This window comes from Siphateles boraxobius, unplaced genomic scaffold, assembly GCF_051911475.1.
Source record: "Siphateles boraxobius isolate OS27281-9 unplaced genomic scaffold, OSU_SipBor_1 6, whole genome shotgun sequence".
Taxonomy (NCBI): domain Eukaryota; kingdom Metazoa; phylum Chordata; class Actinopteri; order Cypriniformes; family Leuciscidae; genus Siphateles; species Siphateles boraxobius.
The window spans coordinates 10023242-10044894 of record NW_027509186.1 but is presented as its reverse complement, the minus strand read 5'-3'; the positions used below and the strand labels follow the sequence as shown (position 1 = coordinate 10044894).

At 36.7% G+C, this 21653-nt stretch overlaps 1 protein-coding gene across 1 annotated transcript; it reads left to right on the top strand.

Annotated features, from left to right (window-relative positions):
- The first annotated feature begins 4063 nt into the window (after positions 1-4063).
- Positions 4064-5017, top strand: LOC143716473 (olfactory receptor 52K1-like). Its single transcript, XM_077209038.1, has one exon. The coding sequence runs from the start codon at positions 4064-4066 to the stop codon at positions 5015-5017; it is 954 nt and encodes a 317-aa protein (XP_077065153.1).
- The last annotated feature ends 16636 nt before the right edge of the window (positions 5018-21653 follow it).

The window sequence follows — 21653 nt, the reverse complement described above, 5'->3', positions numbered from 1 at the left end:
GCGCGAGGCATATATCCCGCACCCCAGTTGCCTATAGTTAATTCAATTCACATTTATTTGTATAGCATTTTTCACAATACATATCGTTTCAAAGGAGCTTTACAGAAAATGCATGTGTCTAAATTACAATTTAGAGTGATCTGTTATCAGGGGTGACTGTGTGTAATGCATCTCAATTAATTTTCATTCAGTTTCATTGTTAAACAATGCATTAAGTTAAGGCAGAAACAATGAGCTCATTGAAGTAAAGAATACACGTTGTTAAATGATTAGGAGACATAGAAAACTTTAGCATTGGTGCTTTTTTACAGACTCAAAATATGAGTGTAAAAAAGTCAACAAACTGAAAAAATAAAAGGTTTTTTTTTAGGTAATGTTATATTGACAAAATTGGTATCGAAAAAAGGATCGTTCAGGAACCGGTATCGAAGTCAAGGTATCAGTATCGGTATCGGTACAAATTTTGTTACGATACCCAGCCCTAACCGTGTGTCATGCCGAATCGGTGGATATAAAGTTTGTCAGGATCGGCCAACCCAATGGGCCACCAATTTTAATTTTGTCATACATTGCTGTATATTTCAAACAATTTGACATATCTTCACAAAATTTGGTAGGGATCATTGAGAGGATGTCCTGAAGGTACCTGATAAGTACAAACACAGCGCCACCTAGTGTTCCAGAGATAATGGGATTTTTGCAAAAACGTATAACTTTTGAAAACGTTGTTCAAAATGTAATTTTTAACTTTAACTTTATATCAAGTTCCTTGGTTTATACCAATTCCGATGATATCTCATTTGTAATTTTCCAACAATGTGACTGTCCGCCATATTGAAACAAATGAAAAACAGTTTTTTCGCTACTCCTCCTTCAAAATGTATCCAATTTTGTTCAAAATTTGATCATTTGATCTTTAGACTGTGCCGCACATGAATCTCTAATCAGATTTTTTTTAATTCATCTTTGTTCTCTCATGTTTGTTCTCTATGGGTTCCTTGTGTCATGTCAAATCAGTGGATATAAAGTTTGCCAGAATTGGACAACCCATCACAAAAACAACTGAATGGATTTTTATTATTGGCTACCGCTCCTGAGATTTTTGTCTCCAAAGTTGACCTTGCCTATATTTGTTGTCTTATGTTAGTTTGCTTAGCATGCTAACCAGATGACATTCCTTCTGATGTGGCTCTTCAGCTATCAGGTTGACCATAAGCTATGTTAACATTAAGATAGCTTAGCATGTTAATCTGGTTAACATGCTAAATAATGCTTTCTAATGCTTTTGTGTGCTCAGTCTCACACTGAAGGCTCTCTTCTGCAGTTTGGTGAGTCATAGTCAACTGAGTGGCGTAAGCTGTTAAACCAAGTGCCATGAGCCTCAAACCATTCAGTTTGTGGGTTCAAATCCTGTGTGGCACATGCCCAGACTACAAGAGGTAATAGGACCAGAAGTGGAGCAAAAGTTGCTTCTGTTCCAGGCATGTTGTCTTTCTGAGAAGGAACGCATTAAATATAGCATGTGGTGCATATGACGTCATATAAAAAAAACAAAGTATTTATTTTTTTGCTACTGTTTGAACCCATTGATCTTATTATGCTGATCACATTCTTGCATTAAGAAGTTAGAATACTTTGTAAGAACACAAAGTAAGAATACTTTGGTTTTTAAAGTGTCTTTTAATGTTTTGAAACCAAAATATTTTTAACTATACTTTTTGAACCCATGGAACCATTGGAACGGCTTGGCCCCATGATGGCTGCTAGCAGCTATATTTTTTGCTGTTTTTGTTTAGAATTTTGTACTGTAGCTTTTTATCATTTTATTTTGATAAACATGACACAATACAACATTGCGACTACATGAAAAGAGATTTTACTGTTATAAAAAAACAGATTTATGAGCATTAGTGGAACTGAAGATGTGAGAATAAACACAAAACACATGTGATCGTTGTCATGCGGTGAATCCTGCCAATCATGAAACAGCTGTTCTCATCAGCCGCTCTGGAGAAGTTGCGTCGGCTGAGTTGTCAGGCTGTTCTCGAATCACTCTCGCAGTACTTCGATGGCATAAGTCAAAGTTACGTGGTGACGGCGCTGTCTCAAGTCGGACACAATTTCTAACCGGCAAGCACTGCTTCAAGTCAGCCGCTGATCAGTCTGCACAGCGCTGTATGAAGTTGAACAAGCCTATCATCTAAGGCTGTGTGGCTGTGAGTCACTTGTAGTTGTGTTTCTGCTCATCTCCATTTTTCTGTTATTGTTGCTCCTTTTTCCTTAAGTGATTCTGCTTGTTAACAGCAGGAGTTATCACTAATAGTCAAATACAACTTAAGGTACATTTACACAACAACGAAATGCTTAAAACAGAGAAGTTTTACCTTTGGGTTTTCCGCGTACATACTTTTGTCAAGCCGATCCCAAGTCACACAGATCTGTGAAAACGATGGCGATGAAACTCTATAGATTAAACAATAGAATTAATCACATGTATATAATGTGCATGACGTCATCATCTTCAGCGATTTGCATTTTTGTTGTTTACACAGAGACCGTTTTCAAAAACTTGCACTTTGAAACCCGTTTTCAAAAGTTTGCATTTTCAGGCACCTGTTGTTGTGGTGTTTTCGTGTAAACAAAGGGCCAAAACGCATAAAAAGTTTTAAGTTTTTAGTGGAAAACTGTGTCCTGTCAACAGCCCCTAAATTAATCACTTAATTATCTAATGCAGTTTCCAAAACCTGTTCCTGGAGACACACCAACACTAGAAATTTCCAACTGTTCCCAATCAATCACACCTCAACTCATCATCTTGTTAGTAGAGACTCCAAGACCAGAAATATATTGACCAGATAAAAGAGATATCCAAAATGGGCACTGTTGGTGTGCCTCACGGAGCAGGGTTGGGAAACACTGATCTAATTAACTTCAACACTGCTTCAGTATTACTTTTAACACTGTAGTGTGGTTTATATAAACCCTGAGCAGTATTAAATGAACACTGGGGATTTTACTATGTAAATTATATGGAGTTATTTATGACAATCTCTGTATTCGGTTAATATGACATTTTGGGAACTTATCAAACAGGATTCCTCAGCACTGCCATATGGCTCTCAGTATAATAGGCTAGACTTGAGAGAACTGAACTAAAATGGTTGTAGTAATGGAATCGCAAATAGTCAGCTTCCTTAGGTTAGGAATGAAAGTTCATGAAGTTGATGGGGCCCTGGGAAAATGAATGCTGACCGTATAGAAAGTATGTTTAATGTGTGTTAATAGACAGTTGAACTTGGGACCCTTTTTCATATGTTCATTGTGTGCCAAATAAAACTGGGCAGCATAGGACCCTAGGAAAATCGATATGCTTCCCCAAAACACAATTTAATTCCTTAATCATTTACTTCACACTGTATTTGTGATGACTTTTTGTGATTGTTAGTCACAAAATAGTCAGAAAAAACTTTCTGACACAGAAACTGAAACCCCATGATACAGGTGGCATTGAGCTCTATTCTTCAATGGGAGTAGCACACAGACTCATGGGAACACAACACAGTGTTTTTAAAGACCAAGATACGAGTCAAGTCTTCATTTCACTCTAACAAGTAAAACATATAACACATCTGAAATCTAATGAATTGTATCTGTTCAACAACCCAAACGGAAGAGCTCAGATTAACCAGTATATGGGTAGATTTAATATATCGGATTTACTGAAGTTGTATATGAATTTCACAATGAATTATTCAATTTACTTCTGACTTAAAGTTTCAAATATAGCATGTAAATTTGCATCACAGTTTAACAATACAAAAAAGTAAGTCAGTTAAAGTTATTTTTTCCCCCTTTTTTATTAGCATTAACAGTACCGAAGCAATGGTTTAGCTTCACACTACAGAGATGGTGTTTGCTAGCACAGTAGAACATAATGAGAATGCTGTATTTTGATGTTTTAAAAAGTGAAACTTGGTCAACTACTGTATTATTTCTCTTCTCAGTTTCATTAACTTCATTTGTTTGAACAGAACACTGCGTGTGCTGAAGAGTTTTTTTCAGCATGAAGGACCTACCTACACAAAATATCTCAATCACAGACTTCAAATTAGTCGGTTTCTACAGCCTAGGAGAATGGAGGCCTTTTTTATTTATCCCTTTCTTTCTGATGTTTTTATTAGCTATCACAGCAAATAGTATCCTCATATATTTAATCAAATCACAAAAGTCTCTGCATTCTCCTATGTATGTACTAATAGGTGTTATGGCAGTGTTAGACTTGATTATGCCTGTATTTTTTGTACCTAACATGCTTCTTAGTTTTTTATTTAATTGGAATGAGATATCTCTAACTGGTTGTTTGATACAAATGTTTGGCCTTCATTTTATTGGAACATTTCAATCTACTTTGCTTTTTTGGATGGCACTGGACCGTTACTTTGCAATATGCAAACCTCTCCATTATCATAAATTCATGGAAATCTCTAACTTTCTAAAGTTTGTTGTTGTGCCAGTAATGAGAAATGGACTCCTTATTGTCACCATGGTCTCTCTGGCTGGAAAACTGTCATTTTGTGTAACAAATGTCATTGATCACTCTTTTTGTGAACACATGGCGTTGGTTCAGTTAGCATGTGGAGATACATCTGTTAATAATATTGTAGGACTTGTATCTGCTTTCCTTATAACAACTGCTGATTTTATTCTTATTACTGTATCTTATGTTGTCATTTTCTCTTCTGTGTTTCGATCTGGTGAGACTCATTTAAAGGCCATTAATACCTGCATTACTCACATTATTATTATGACGCTTAGTTTGATTTCTGCTTTGATTGCATTTTTGTCATACAGAATAAGGAATAACATTTCTTCTAGTAACCGTATATTTATAAGCATCATGTACTTATTGTTTCCAAGTTGTCTACACCCGCTAATCTATGGATGGAGAACAAAAGAAATACGACAAACATTTCTGAAGTTTATAAATAATGCAAAGGTCTTTCCTTTAAAAAACTGAATGGCTTTTACAAATGAATGAATACTACAACATGATAATACATATAACACATAACAAGGAACTATTGTTTTGATAAAAGCTGATTTGATACTTTGTGGATATATTTGCATGATAAATACAAAGAAAAAAGCATGCAGTTAATGTCTTTACAAAACACATCTAAAACATCTGATAGAGATGGAAACCTATACACAAATGCAAATGATGTGTAAATTGTTGGGGTCAGTGGGGCACAAACTAACTAGCCAAAATTAAAAAAATATTTGGAAGATATCACTGAACATTTATTTATTTTTTAAGTAAATTATCTGTTATTTAAAAGTTGCTATAGTTCTTTAATGCTTCACTAACCAGCCGAAGACTCTAGCAGAGTTGAAATCCCATTTGTGCAGGTGGGACACGCTATCCAGTCAACACGTTGATCTGAGTTCACAATGATCTAAACTCACTGTGTGCTCATACTATGGCCACAATATGAGCTCATCCCTGCTAGAATTGTTATTGTTCTATGAATGTTTTGAGACTATTATGTTTCGTTCTTGTAATGTTTTCTGTAGCTAATTTTATTTTTGTTACCAGAATGTTCCCCTAAAAGGTAGGATAACACTCTCTAGAAGTCTATAATGAAGTCTATAATGTGTTATCTGTATGGTAGGTCAAAGACATGTGTTCTCAGTCTAGATTTGAACTCACAGAGTGTGTCTGCTTCCCGGACAATGTTCGGAAGACAGTTCCAAAGTTTTGGTGATAAATAGGAAAAGGATCTACCACCAGCTATCAATTTTGATATTCTATGTATTATCGAGGACTTATTATCATAGAAAACTTGAGAAAAAGGTGAATAAAGACTGAGAGTCAATGTTTAGAAGTGTGTCATTATTATTATTTTTTGAACTATGCTGTATAGCTGTGTTTTGTGGTGTGTTTGTTGTCAAACTCAAAAAAAAAAAATTTAATTATTAAAAAATGCCATTATTTTAACATGAAGGGAATAATTGTATTTTATTGACAAAATATTTTAGTTTGTCTTGTATATATATATATATTTTTTATTAGATCAGATAACATTTTAAGCTGACATGGTCATGTTACAATGTGCCTCTCACATGTTACAACATGGCCCACCTATGGGGCATGTTGTCACATTTTACTTCCACTCTTTCGGGGTAAATTAAGAAAAAAGTATACACTGTAATGATGAAACAAAACCACATAATTGTACTAGACATATGGGAAAAAAATATATATAATCTGAACCCCAAGTGAGTTTACACAAACTGAGAAAGTCAAAAAGTGTTATGGTTGTCCCCCGCTCTCTATACATCAGCTAGTAAAATACAGCATATTATTAAGATTTTATTAAAAAAATAAACAGAATCAAAACAGATGGCATGCTTTGTATTTATCGGAAGCCGCATTTCCATTACAGATTTGTGCAAAACTTTTGCAATATTTTCTAAATGTAGATAAAAATCTATTACGAAATGACGGAGTTTCCATTAACCGCTGTTATGCAACTAAAACGTCATTTTTCTTTCGTGTAGCATTGTGCGTCTGTTTTCCGAAAAAACATTTTTCAGAGTGGAGAATGAATTCTCACACATTGCTGTGGATGCGCCAAATGTTAAGACATGTTTGAAAGCAGTCAGCACACTGGGCATGGGAATCAGATGGTTGTGGTATGTTGAGATTATGTGCTGTATGGTCCAGTCCCCCTGCATTGCTTGCTTTTGTGACATTAAAAACTCTTTAGCAACTTCAAACTCAATCATTATAGTTTGTGACAGGTCGAGAATATGCTTCACAGCTTTCACATCAAGGAAGTTATCGGCCGTTGGATTTAGTGCTGCAAATGCACTTGCCAGTTGTGAGTTGCGCTCGCTGAATCTACGCTCCAGTTCCCCAACCACCGAATCAATAGTGTTGTAGTACAATCTCCGAAGTTCAGTTTCGAAGTCATCATCAACTCTGTGTCCTCCTGTAGGCCCTGTAACGATGTAACCATCCATCCGTGTGCTCTCTATGCGCCTCCGTTTGGGTCCGGGTCTCAGTGACTCGCTGGTGGGCGTGGCAGTATCCAGCATCTGCTTAAACTCGTCATCACAACGGCGTTTTTTAACACATGCTTTTGCACTCGCCACAACACTCAAACCTGTCAACAAGTCAGTGTCCTCTCTCTGGAGAAGCTTGTCCGGTGGATCCAATAGAGAAAGGACTCTGTGGGTTAAGTTGGCAAGGAACATGAAACTTGGCTCAGATATCTCGCGCAGCAGGCCTTTAGCTTCCATTCTCGTCTCTGCCCCATAGTTCAGCACAGTATCAGCATCGGTCAGAATCGATTTTATGTCATTAAATGACTTAAGAATGACTGAGACAGTGGCAAGATGCCCTGTCCATCTCTGCGCCAGAGACGTTTAAGATGCGCACCTTTATAATGCATAGCAACTGTTGGCTTTCTACAGAACTTGTAGAGGGAATCGCACTCCTCAAAAAACTCCAAAAGTGCGGTCTCTGCAGACATGGCATGAACCACGACCAAATGCAACAAATGGTTGAGGCAGTGCACATATGGTTTCTCACGTCCAAGTCTGTCTTGTAGAATTTTTTGAATACCACCACGTTTCCCCGACATAAGCGCAGCTCCATCATATACCTGACTCAGAATTTTTGAGCTATCCAGGCCAACCTTGTTAAGCTCAGTCAGAACGGTGTCAGTTAATGTCTCTGTGTCACCTTTCTGAGCCGTAGCGATGCACAGTAGACGCTCTGTAACTTCGTAAGACTCATTCACAAATCGAAGCACAATCGATATATTTTCACATCCTGTGGGGTCACGTGTCCAATCAACTTTCAAAGTGTAAAAGGAGTCACCAACTTCCTCCACTACAGCCTCTGTCACCACACTACTGAGTGTTTTTATAAGTTCATTTTGCATATCATGACAGGTGTAAGTGACAAAATGCTGCGTCTGCCTTGACACTGTACTCCAACCACTCTCTGTCGTGAAACCATTTATCAACGAATGATCGCCCCTTACCACTGTAAACAGTTACAGGATACTGTTTTAACACAGTTTGGACAGGGCTGTCAGTCCCGATATCATCAACCGCTGTCCGCTGACTTGGAGGGTTTTTAGATTGTTGCTCTATTGCTGCGTTAACATTAGTTAAGTCTGTTGGCGCCGGTGGTTTTCCGGAGCTAGCATCAGTTGAAAGCCCAGCACGGCTCTCAGAGACAGTGCTACTGGTGGTGGTGGCCGGAGTGTCCGAGTCTGCTGATGGAAGAGGCTTAGCAGGACTAAACCATTTTCGTAAATCCATTTTTTTTCTTTCGTTTATTAGGCCCGGGTAACAGTCAGCCGCTAGCTGTCTGATATAATAGACGGACAAACTGTTCTTTTCGATTCAAACAACAACTTTTGCGCGCTGCGAATCAAATGTAACAATTTTACTCAGCGACCAATAAGGATTGACCAATGATGACCAATAGTCAATAGTCATGAACAACCAAAATTATTTATTTTGAAATCATTTCATTTTATTTCATTTAAGTTAAAGTTTGTACATTTAATATTGAAAAAAATAACTAAAAGGGATATTTTTTGGGACACGCCATTCAAAGTGCTCGTTGACTGCGATCTTTGGTGCTGATAGTGTTCTCTTGTGGCTCGCGCTGCCACAAGAAACATCTTCACACGGACGCGCGCTTGATCGGTTGCGGAGAAATCTCTATTCGTACCGGTGAAATCACAAAGTAAAATGCACTCAAACATGTCCTTGACAACCACTGATAAACATAATCGGTTTTAAACTGGACCATTCAAGCACTTACAAATAAAAGTCGGATTGAATATATCTAACGTTATTTCTTCACATGAAAATTCTTGGCACTAAAACATATTAGATCTCATTAGACAACAAATTAAACGCAATGTACTATTTAAATAGATTGCTGGACATTTGGTGTTGTATAGCTTACATCTGATTTATGATTTAGCATTGTATTAGAAACTCTGGTAGGAGGGGCATCAATGAGCGCTAGGGGGGGCACGGCCCTCGAATGCCCCACCATAGTGCCGACCCTGAGTACATTGAAGTTCAACAGCAGTAAAACTGCAGTACAAAAAGTACAACTGCAGAATAGTGAAGTATAACTGCAGTACAACTGTAGATTTGCAGTATAATGAAGTAGGCCTAGGCTATACAATAACTGCAGATACTATACGATAAACTTAAATGCATGTGATCGAAGACTTTAAATGCAAAAACCTCAAAGTCCATCTGACATTTCTTTTTTAAATTAGTTTTTTTATTTATTTATCAGGCTCCTATGTAGGTTCCGTAATTTCACTTTAATGGCAACGAGGTAATTTAGTTGCAATTAAAGTGAAATTACTGAACCTAAATAAAGGAGCTATAAAGAATAAATAAAAAAGCTAGAGATGGACTTTTTGGTTTTTGCATCATGCATCTTAAGTCTTCATAGGATTACCATTAATACTACACTGACTGCAGTTATTCTGTATTATTGTGCGACGCAAACTTTTTCTCCCGCATAGTTAGAATAGCCCGCACGTGACCAGATCTTCTTCCTTCGCCTGAACGCGGTCGTTGTCCTGACAACGAGTCTCGAGAGCAGCTGATACTCGTTACTACGGTGGCCGAGAGGTGCAAAACAAATCACAATTATAAAAACAAAATAACAATTATAAAAACAAAATAACAATTCAGAAAACACAACGACATTTCAGAAAACACAATAACAATTCAGACAACACAATAACAATTCATAAAACACAACGACATTTCATAGAAAACGGAAAAGTTAGGTACATTTTGAGAATGGCAAACTTGTCGCTGATTGGACGAGACACCTGTCAATCAAGCTTTACAGGAAGTAAGAAATTTAAACGTTACTTTGAAGAAGGACATTCATATGCCGTGATTGTGGACATGCTGGCGACATCCCACGACATTAAAATGAGCTTGTGCTCAAATGGCTTAAGTTTATCGCACCCATCAACATGCCAAAGATAGTTCGGTCCCATGGAGTGATATGCAGACATCCCAAGTCTCCCGGAAGTTCCCCGCATATTGATAGCGGCTCCCTGGCGCCCGCAAATTAGTTAAAAACTCGGAGCTCTAGAGAATCTAGAGCTTGCGAGCTCCAAACCGTGTAGCACACGGCAGAGAGGTAGAGACAGAGAGCGAGAGACCTTGCGTGTGTGTGCGCCTCATGCATGTAAATATTTTTTAGTAATCTTGTAAATAGTTTTAATATCGGGGTATGTCGCCAGCATGTCCACAATCACGGCACATGAATGTCCTTCTTCAAAGTAATGGTTAATGTGTTCCATTTTCGCATTTAGCAAAACAAAGTTGATCACAAATTTCTTACTTCCTGTAAAGCTTGATTGACAGCTGTCTCGTCCAATCAGCGACAAGTTTGCCATTCTCAAAATGTACCTACCTTTTCCGTTTTCTTTGAAATGTCGTTGTGTTTTCTGAATTGTTATTGTGTTTTCTGAATTGTTATTGTGTTTTCTGAATTGTTATTGTGTTTTCTGAATTGTTATTTTGCTTTCTGAATTGTTATTGTGTTTTCTGAATTGTTATTGTGTTTTCTGAATTGTTATTGTGTTTTCTGAATTGTTATTGTGTTTTCTGAATTGTTATTTTGCTTTCTGAATTGTCGTTGTGTTTTCTGAATTGTTATTTTGTTCTTATAATTGTGATTTGTTTTGCACCTCTCGGCCACCGTACGTTACGGTCAGTCAGCGTCTTTTCCCGTAGTGTAAACTCCATAAAATATGTTTTGGTTGATTTCTAAACCGACAACATCGTTCATATACTTTCATATTTGTGAACTATCAATCACAATTAAAACACAAAGACATGACAGCATTACAACCCGTGGTCATTCACAAGTGGGAAGAGAAGCGTTTTCTGGAAGAAAAGAAGTTCAACAGGCGAGTTGGAGCGTTGGCTTTGTCAAGTCATTCAGTTTAGCGGCGAGTATGACGTATAATGTATAATGTGAAATATAACGTATTATTTCAGAATTTAGAGAGATGTAAGACCACTTTACGTATGTTATTCAAACCGGTGAGCAAATTAGACTATATTCCATACTGTAGCGAGCGTAGGGCCTACTGTAGTTTTACACTATTTTTTAGAGCTGCATCACAGCAGATTGTGTTCTGTTTGCAGCATTATTTTCATTTATTTTTTATCACTGTAACACTTTTTTTTTAAAACAATCTGTATTGTATAAAGCGCTATAAATAATGGTGACTTTACTTAAATTGTTTCAGATCTTCAAACAACAGAGAATGAAACAAAAGCAACCAGAATAAACACAAAATTCAGTGTATTAATGATAATTCTCCTTGTCTTTTGTTTTATGTTAAATTTCTTTGGAATATCTGACACTATTGGTTACACAAAACATACAAACAATTATGTTCAATAATTTGACATTAATGTGCAGAAAATGATTTTTTTTAAATACTTTTTATTGTGTGATGGATATTTTCTGGAAAATGCACTGGTAACAACTAAAAACAGACGATCAAAAATGTAATTCAACAGAAGATAATGGCTATGGTGAAACAAATATGCACTCATAGTATTTAAAAATAATTGTCTTTCTGCTTTTTTCCAGAAATGTTTTTCCAGAAATTACTGTGTAAGTTGTGTAGACTGTCAATGGAGTGACAGAAATTCTCAAATTTCTTCAAAAAGATTCAACGAAAGTCTTAAAGGGTTGGAACGACATGAGGGTGAGTAATTAATTACAGAATTGGTTTTCTAACCCTTTAACTACTTTAATTTGGAGTGTTCAAATCCATTATTAATGCTGACTATGTTCAATAGTTTGACATTATTGTGAAGAAAAGGACATTTCTTAGGAATACTTTTTATTGTGTGATTGCTATTTTCAGGAAAATGCACTGGCAACAACTAAAAACAGAAGACCAAAAATGTAACTCAACAGAAGATAATGGCTGAGCCTGCGGTGGAACAAAGATGCACTCAAATAACAGTGAGCAGTAAGCTAAATTCTTTATTATACCTTTTATAAACTATTATCTTCATAGTTTAGAATAGAAAATGACTGATATTGTACTTCAGGAAACAAGACCTGTGGGAATGCTGGATGAATCAAGTGTACGAAGTCCTCCGTCTCCTCAGCCAAACTGTCACCTGCCCGTATACGGGCAACCGAAATTTACTTCAAAATATTACTATTAAGTCCTAATTTAATCATGACAAACTATATATCGTTGGAATGGTCTAAGACTCCTGAATAGATATTTTAGCGCTGTTTTTTTCTTACAAATTTTGTATGAACAGTAATATATGAATTTATGACAAGAGTGCACCTCAAAAAATCGACGTCATTACAGGAGTTTCTGACCTTTGTCACAAAAAGTCGACGTACACACTTTTAATAATTGAAACTTTGTTTTTTTTAATGCTAAAAGTTCATAATAAAACATAATCTAGTATTTGTCAATAAAAAAAGATAAATTTATATTTTAAAAAGTAAAGTAAAAAGTCCTCTAAAAAGTATATTATATATTATATATATATATATATATATATATATATATATATATATATATAATTTTTTATTATTATTATATCACATATTTTAGTAGTTATCATAAATTAGGTATCATTTGAAAGCTTACGAACTGAGAATTCATCCTGTAAAAACCGTTTTGAAATTGGACGTTGCGTTACCATAGAAACGGTATTTTTTTATTAGGCCCCTCCCCTTTTGGGCATCATCTTTCATAATTTATTATCAAAAATGTTCTAATCTTGACAAAACACATATTGTCAGAAAGGTCTGAGTCTCAAGGTTCCATATTTAGTGACAGAAGTGATATTTGGATAGAAATGTATTAATTTGTTATGGCAGAATGCATACAATTAAATTCAATGGAATGCAATGGCACCCGGTGGCTATTTTTGGTATAACGCCTAAACAAAATCTCATGGGAACTTCAATTTTTGTGATATCAACTTTAAATTTGGAACACAACTTGGTTAGATATATAGCTTTCATTTTATAGTAATTTTATAGTAAAAAATATTTTGTAAAATATTTATTTTATATTAAAAAAAATATATTAATAAAGTATATTTGATTTACTGTAAATTTTAACTTCCATAACTTTTTCATACTTTAATTTTTTGAAGTGCTTTCACTTCAGTAATAATCTGCTGATTGTTTTCTTTAAAACAAGACCAAACTTAGGTCTATATTCCAAAGCATTCTTGAATTACAACCATTTAGGTTTGTATACTGCATTTTAATGTCAATTATCAAAAGGGGGATGACAGCTAAGGGGTTAAAGAATTCAGACGTGAAGAGATCGAGGATTTATAAAATGAAATCAAAGAGCTAAAAGAAAATGTACAATATTACCACCGAATATTGTACCAATCCAATCCAATCCAACCAATCAGCTTCCTCGCCATTTTTGTTACCTCAGCAGAACTAAATGGAGGAACGGCTCATCATTGCGGTCCAGGGATTTTCCTGAAATTTATGACTTGTCAAGCCCTCATTATTTTGACTCAAATAAGAGGCATAATGCATGGAGACACATAGCCTTGGAGCTTGGAATAACTGGTAAGTATAATACTGTTTTACATTAATGTTTACTAACTGGTTTGTTTGATGGTTGCTTAGCAACGACAGACGCCTCCGGAGCGCAACCGCCCTAGCGCTTCTTTGGAAAAAAGAGAACGCGTGCGCCTAGCGTTTTCTACGCGTTTTTAGCCGCGATATGTGAACGGGCCCTAAAGGAGGAGCGACGATGTTGATGATGGAGAGAGGAACAGGCCTGTATTTTAGTTGTGTTTTGTTTTTTGTATTTGTGTTTTATTTTAGCCAGCAGTCGTCCGCGAGGGGCTGCTGGCCGTTATGTTTATTTTGGGTAAGCCAGCAGTCGTCCGCGAGGGGCTGCTGGCCGTTATGTTTATTTTGGGTAAGCCAGCAGTCGTCCGCGAGGGGCTGCTGGCGGTATTTGACTTTGTTTTACTTATTTTAATAAAGTATGTTTAAATGTTCGCCGGTTCCCGCCTCATTCTTCCCTGAACATTGCTACAATATTATACCATAGTCTGTTTGAATACTCGATCCTGACTGACTGGAAGGTGTGCATTAAAACAATGAATGCACAGATAGTTACAGTCTGTTAAATCATCATTCTAAATTAATGTGCTCTCTTTACTGTAACACACACACATACAGTCACTCTCACACAGACACATATTTCCAAGCAACAAGGTCAAGGCTGTATTTGAAGTAATTAAACTGACAGCTTCACTAGAGTGATGCTCAACAGATGCAGGTAATTCACATATGCGCAATCTCTCTCTCTCTCTCTCTCTCTCTCTCTCTCTCTCTCTCTCTCTCTCTCTCTCTCTCTCTCTCTCGTTTATTCATTCAAATAAATGTAATCCAACCACACTCATTTATCTCTGTGCCTGAATGCTGAGTGTGCAGAATACTAGATCTAACAACCCGTAACCAAAACAACTAATGAAAATTAACTGTTAGTTTTACTCTTCCAGTCAAATTGTGCTCCACAAACATTAACCCTTGTGCGCTGTTCGTTTGCAGTTTACACTCGGGTTGTTTGGGGTCTCCAGAGACCCCAGGCAACACAATATAGCCTAATTTTACTCAGTTTATTCGTCTTTTTACTCCACATATGTGCAGTTTTTGGAGGATTTATTTTATATTTTTAAATTTATATAAATAAGCAAATATTTTTTTATATACAAAAACAGCTTTTTAAATGTAAAATTCACTTTATAAAAGACCCACATTTCTAACTTTCGTTTATGGGGATTAACATGGATAATTTGACATGGTTTAGTGCAAGTATGGTTTAGTATCATTTTTTTGGAAATCCGTTTTAAAAGTAAAAAATATCACTTTAACCAGTAGATTACTGCAGAACTTCACTATTTGCTATTTGACTAACTGAAAGACATTTTTTCACATGTTTTTGCAGTTGGATTCATATCTACATATGAAATCACAATTATAACAATAAAAATTACTTTTTGTCAAAGTTTAGCATTTTTTGTACTGAAATCCCCAAAATCAGAAAAAAAACGAAGAACACACATAGACGGAAATTAAGTTGGTACACTTTAAATTTGTAGAATTATATGAAAAACAGAAATAAATAAATGATTAATAATAAATGAAATAAATGCTAAACTCTAAAGACTCACACTTTTCTTTTTGTAACATCTTGTTCAGGTTTGATTCTAATCATAATGTAGCCTAACATTATTGAAAAACTGATTTATTTAATTGCAAAAAATGCTAAACTGACAATAATTTTTATTTGTTATAATTGTGATTTCATAATATGTAGATATGAATCCAACTGGAAAAACTTGTGAAAAGATGTCTTTCAGTTAGTCAAAAAACAGTTAAGCTCTGGAGCAATCAATGGTTAAAGGGATACTTTTTTACTTTTAAAACTGCATTTTCCACAAGATGGGCAAAAATCTTACACTAAACCATGTCAAATTATCCATGTTATCCCCATGAATGAAAGTTAGAAATGTGGTTGTTTTATGAAGTGAATTTTACATAAAATTTAGGCACTGTATAGTATTTAAAAATGATTGTGTCTTTCTGATTTTTTCCAGAAATGCATGTTATTGGGCAAATTGTGTAGACTGTCAATGGAGTGACAGAAAGCTCTCAGATTTCATCAAAAAGATCTTCAGTTGTGTTCCGAAGATGAGCGAAAGTCTTGCAGGGTGTAACGACATGAGGGTGAGTAATTTAACTTTTTTTACCTGGAGTGTTCAAAACCATTATTAATGCTGAACAATAAACCATACAAAATGAACTGGAAATTGTATGAATACTTTCCACAAACACTTGCTGACACTAAATTAAATTTAAGAGATTAACTTGTAGATTAATTATAAGCATACTATATGCCTGTGGTGAAGAGTGTAACTGAAAAGACTTTCTGTGATTCTTTTTGTTTGTTTGTTTTTTCCAGACTACATCCAACATAGTGTTTCCACATCTGAGATGAAGACAGTTAAAAGAACCATGTGGAATAATGAGGATAAGCTCTTCAAAAAACGCAACCTCTCTGTATAATGTGGGGGAAGATATATGGACGATGTGTAAATAAACACTTGGAATATATTCTCTAACTCTCAGCCTGTTATTTGAAGTTATAAAAAAAGCAAAATCATACTATTTGTTGCATTGCAGTTGTTTTGTACCTTAATTCATTATATTGCAGATGTGTGAAAATAAAACTTAATCTGGATATTCTGGTTGTATTCCAATTGTATTGCACAGAATTTTATTAGTATTGCATTTTGGTAGTATTGTTCTTGTACTTTAGTTGTACTATGTATTAATAATAATAATAATAAAACCTTTATTTAACCAGGTAAGCACATTGAGAACACTTTCTCATTTACAATGGCGACCTGGCCAAAAAAGCGTCGAGGTACAAAAACATGAATTACACATATAATTACAAGACAAAGTAGTACTCAATAAAAATAGAAGATTAATATACAGATCCGTAGATCATGTGCACAGATCGGGTTAGCATGTACAATGGTCCGACAATAAATTTGCTAACAATAATTTAAAAGTGATTAACGGGACAATGGATTCAAGCTTCAAGGATTTTTGAAGTGTATTCCAGTCATTAGCAGCAGAGAACTGGAAGGAGAGGCGTCCAAAAGAAGTACGAGCTTTAGTAGCCACCAGGGTGACATACCTGCTTGAACGAAGGTTCATAGATGGGATTGCTCGGGAAATTAATGACCTTAGATAGGGTGGGGTGTTACACAGTAAGCATTTATAAATAAAAAGATAACCAATGTTTTTGACGCCGGGTATGTAATGAAGGCCAGCCAATTAAACTAAAGGTTACAATGGTGAGTGTTATATGGAGCATTGGTGACAAAGCGGATAACACTCTGATATACCACATCCAATTTCCTAAGGAGAGAACTTGAAGCAATTCTGTAAATAACATCACCAAAATCAATAATTGGAAGGATAGTCATTTTTACAAGGGCAAGTTTGGCTGGGAAAGTGAAGGAGGCTTTATTACGAAATAAGAACCCAATCCTAGCTTTGATTTTAGCTTGAAGCTGATTGATGTGGGTCTGGAAAGAAAGTGAAGAGTCTAACCAGACCCCTAGGTATTTATAGGTATCTACCTGCTCTATTGCAAACCCATCTAGTGTCGTGATACTTTTTGAACAGTCAAACACAGTGTGAGATCGATTAAAAAACATAAATTTCGTTTTGCTAGAATTTAAAAGCAGTTGAAGGGAACGGAAAGAATGTTGTATCTTATTAAAACTTTCTTGGAGTAACAGCAAGAGCAACGTCATTGAAATATACAGAAAATAAAGTCGGCCCGAGGATAGAACCCTGAGGCACCCCCATGGAGACAGCCAGAGGACTAGAGAGTAGTACCTCTGACTTAACGCATTGAAACCTATCAGAAAAATAATTTGTGAACCAAGCAAGGCAATTATTTGAGAAACCTAGGTTATTCAATCTATCAATTAGAATGTTGTGATTGATGGAATCAAAGGCCTTGGCCAGGTCAATAAATACTGCTGCGCAATAGTGTCTTTGATCAAGAGCAGTTATGATATCATTTATGACTTTAAGTGTGGCAGAAGTGCACCCATGACCAGCTCGAAAACCTGATTGCATGTCAGAAAGACTGTGATGGGATTCGAAATGATGAATAATTTGTTTATTAACAATTCTTTCGAAAACCTTTGCAATGCAAGGATAGAGATTGGATATTAGAGATTGGTCTATAGCAGTTTGGGTCTAATCTATCCCCTCCTTTAAATAACGGAATTACTGCAGCAGATTTCCAATCTTTCGGTAGTTCTGATGATTTGAAAGAAAGGTTGAAGAGACTGGTGATGGGGGTAGCTATGATTGCCGCAGACAACCTTAAAAAGGAAGGGTCCAGATTGTCTAATCCTGATGATTTAAAGGGGTCAAGATGCTGCAGCTCCCTTAGAACATCTACTGTCTGGACATGGGCAAAGGAGAAACGTGAGAGATTATTACAAGATGCTACAGAGGGTGAGGGGCCATTAATTATGGTCAGGTTCGCCAAATGAAAAGCACAATCGGCCATGGCAAAATGCTTATTAAAGTTCTCAACCATAGAAGGCTTGTCAGTGGTAATAACATTATCTAGCTTCAGAGCTGTAGGCAGCTGTGCAAAGGTGTTCTTATTCTCCATAGATTTTACTGTATCCCAAAACTTTCTAGAGTTAGTGCTGCAACTGGCAAATTTCTGTTTGAAAAAACTAGCCTTAGCATACCTTACTGCCTGTGTGTATCGATTTCTGGCTTCGTTAAAAAGTTGCCGGTCTCGAGGGTTTTTCGTCAGTAATGCCGTACGCCATAAAATGTTCTTATGTTGGCTCAGGGCAGTGAGTTCTGGAGTGAACCACGGGCTATATCTACTTTTAGTTCTGAGCTTTTTGTAAGGGGCATGCTTATTTAGAACAGCTAAAAAAGCATTTTTGAAGAATGACCAGGCATCCTCAACTGAAGGGATAAGATCGATATCCTTCCAGGATACCTGGGCTAAATCAGCTAAGAAGGCCTGTTCGCAGAAATGTTTTAAAGAACGTTTATTAATGATAAGAGGAGGCCTTTTAATTGCAGACCCATTACGAGCACATGCAATTATACAGTGATCACTGATGTCTTGGCTAAAGACACCTGAGATGTATTTAGTGGGCATATTAGTTAGAATAATATCTATGAGGGTGCCCTTATTTGCAGATTTTATATTGTATCTAGTGGGTTCTTTAATAATTTGCGTGAGATTGAGGGCATCAAGTTTAGATAATAAATTAGTTGAAGCATTAAGCATGTCCCAGTTTAAGTCGCCCAACAATAAAAACAATCAGTTCACACAGGTTGTCTAGGGCACAACTGGGCGCAGAAGGAGGTCTATAACAGGCAGCTACAGTCAAGGACTTGTTTCTAGAAAAGTGGATTTGCAAGATTAAAAGCTCGAACTGTTTCGGCAGAGACCTAGATAAAATGATAGAACATTGTAAAGCCTGTCTACAGTAAAGAATGACTCCGCCTCCTTTGGTGGTTCTATCTTGACGGTAAATATTATAATCTGGAATTGAGACTTCTGAATTTTTAGTGGATTTCCTAAGCCAGGACTCAGACACTGCTAGAATATCAGGATTGGTTGAGTGTGCCAGGGCAGCAAACAAATCCATTTTTGGAAGTAAGCTTCTGGTATTAGTGTGCATGAACCTCAGATTTTTACTATTACAGAAGTCTACATAAGAGAGCTCCTGAGATGTTAAGATGGTACTATTTGCTACAGGGCCAGGATTTAATTCAATATCACCTGAACAAAGTAAGAGCAATGTAAGAATTCTGCAGAAGGCATGGAAGATAGGGCGTTTAGAGTATTGGACCGGATAAATAGGCAGATAAGGGTGTAGTCAAATTAATATACTGAAGGGGTAAACCTATGTGTAGAGTAATAAAGAAACAGGTTGCATCTCTCGGAAAGTTGTAAGGATCAGTTGGACCAATAAGGGTCTCAGCAAAAGTAGGGGGAGGTGTAAGATGGTTTTCTGAGCTATCATGACTTTCTGGTCTATGCTGAAATAGGACAATAAAAACTAACTGCAATAACAAAAAAAGAGACATATTGAAAAATGTAAAAAAAAAAAAAAAAAATCGACAATAAGAATGTCAGATAATAATGTATTCTTACAGTGTGTTGGTGATCGGGCTTCACAGGTTCACTTCACAAATCAAAAAAAAAAAATGTATATGATGTCAAAGAGTTCAACAACAACAAAATGCCACCAATGTGGCCCTGCTAATCCAAGCAGCCAGTCCCGTCAGCCGTCCAGAAGACCCGCATCATAGGTTAACATCACATTAGAGGCGCACCGATAACATCACCATGAGATCCCATCGACGGAGTACCCACGACAGGTCCACAAAGCTCCAAGAAGACAACGCCGGGGAGCGAGGACGCCAACCAGCCAAGGTAGACCGATCTCCGTTGCTATCCGCCACTGTGGGGTACCACGATGTACACGGTTGTGGCTAGTCAGCTGAACTAGGTACAACGCCGGGGAGTGATGACGCCAACCAGCCGAGGTAGACTGATCTCCGTTGCTATCCGCCACTACAGGTGCTGCGAGGTACACAGTTGCGGCTAGTCAGCTGAACTAGGTAGCTGTTGGCTGTTACTGGCCAGATGGCTGGGCATCGACAGACACACCGAAGTGTCGCCGCGAAATCCTATCGGTGGAGTACCCACGTCGGGCTACAAAGCTCCGGGATAACAGCGCCGGGGAAACAAGGCCGCCCGCCAGACACCAGCCAAAGGTAGACCATAACTCCGTTATTACCTGCCGCTACGGGATGCTGTAAGGTGTACGATTGCAGCTAGTCAGCTAAACTAGGTAGTTAGTGGCTGTTACTGTCCAGATGGTTGACTGTGATAATCCAACAAGTTAAGGAGATAAGTGTACATGGGAATTGTTTTTGTAGAGAAATTGTGAAGTAATGTGCACCATTAAAACAATAAAAACACTCTATAGAGCCTACAGACACAGTACAAACATGTCTTGACCTCAAGATGCCATTTTGGAGAAATGATCAGTTTTCAATTATATTCAATACAGTTTTCAGTATTATTGTAGTATTCTTCATTGCAGTAATACCGCCATTATATTGCAGTATTATTGTAGTACTATTGCAGTAATACCACAGTTATATTGCAGTACTATTGCAGTAATACCAGTTATATTGCAGTATTATTGTAGTAATCCTGCAGTTATATTGCAGTATTATTGTAGTATTGCAGTAATCCTGCAGTTATATTGTAGTACTATTGCAGTAATCCTGCAGTTATATTGCAGTATTATTGTAGTACTATTGCCGTAATACCCCAGTTATAGGGTGACAAGACGTCCCGTTTTTCCCGGGACAGCCCCGTATTTCCACTCTAATTTTAGTGTCCCGACTTATTCTGAAAAAATCATGTTTTGTCCCTTATTTCATCGTTAATATATATATATATATATATATATATATATATATATTTATATATAATAGGTTTCGTTTCCGAAAGGCTAAGTGAATATATATGTTACGTTCAAACCGTGTAGCGCGCGCATGACAGAGAGGGAGAGACCTTGTGTGTGTGTGCTAGTGTGCCTAATGAAGCGCATGTAAGACGCATTAATAGAGGGAATGCATTAACGTCACTTTCCCGCCGGAACACGCCCCCTCAGCCGGACTGAGTGGCAGAAGAGCAGCTGCGTGACTGGATTTAATAGGGGAAACTGCGAAAACGCAAGTAAAACAAACGATTATCAGTTTAAACTAAAGATTGGACTCAATATAGTGTTCCTTACAACTTACTAAAGATCCCGTGATCCATGGATATTAACATGCAGCCAGGAATCGTGTTTCCTGACATTTATATGTGCCTGATTTCGACACCAGGGAAATACATACAGCAAATTTGCCTGTGAATGCTTTATATAAATACAAAATAGGCAGGTCTAAA

Excerpts from the sequence above, each read along its gene's own strand:
- LOC143716473 (XM_077209038.1), top strand. The coding sequence starts at position 4,064 with ATGAAGGACCTACCTACACAAAATATCTCAATCACAGACTTCAAATTA.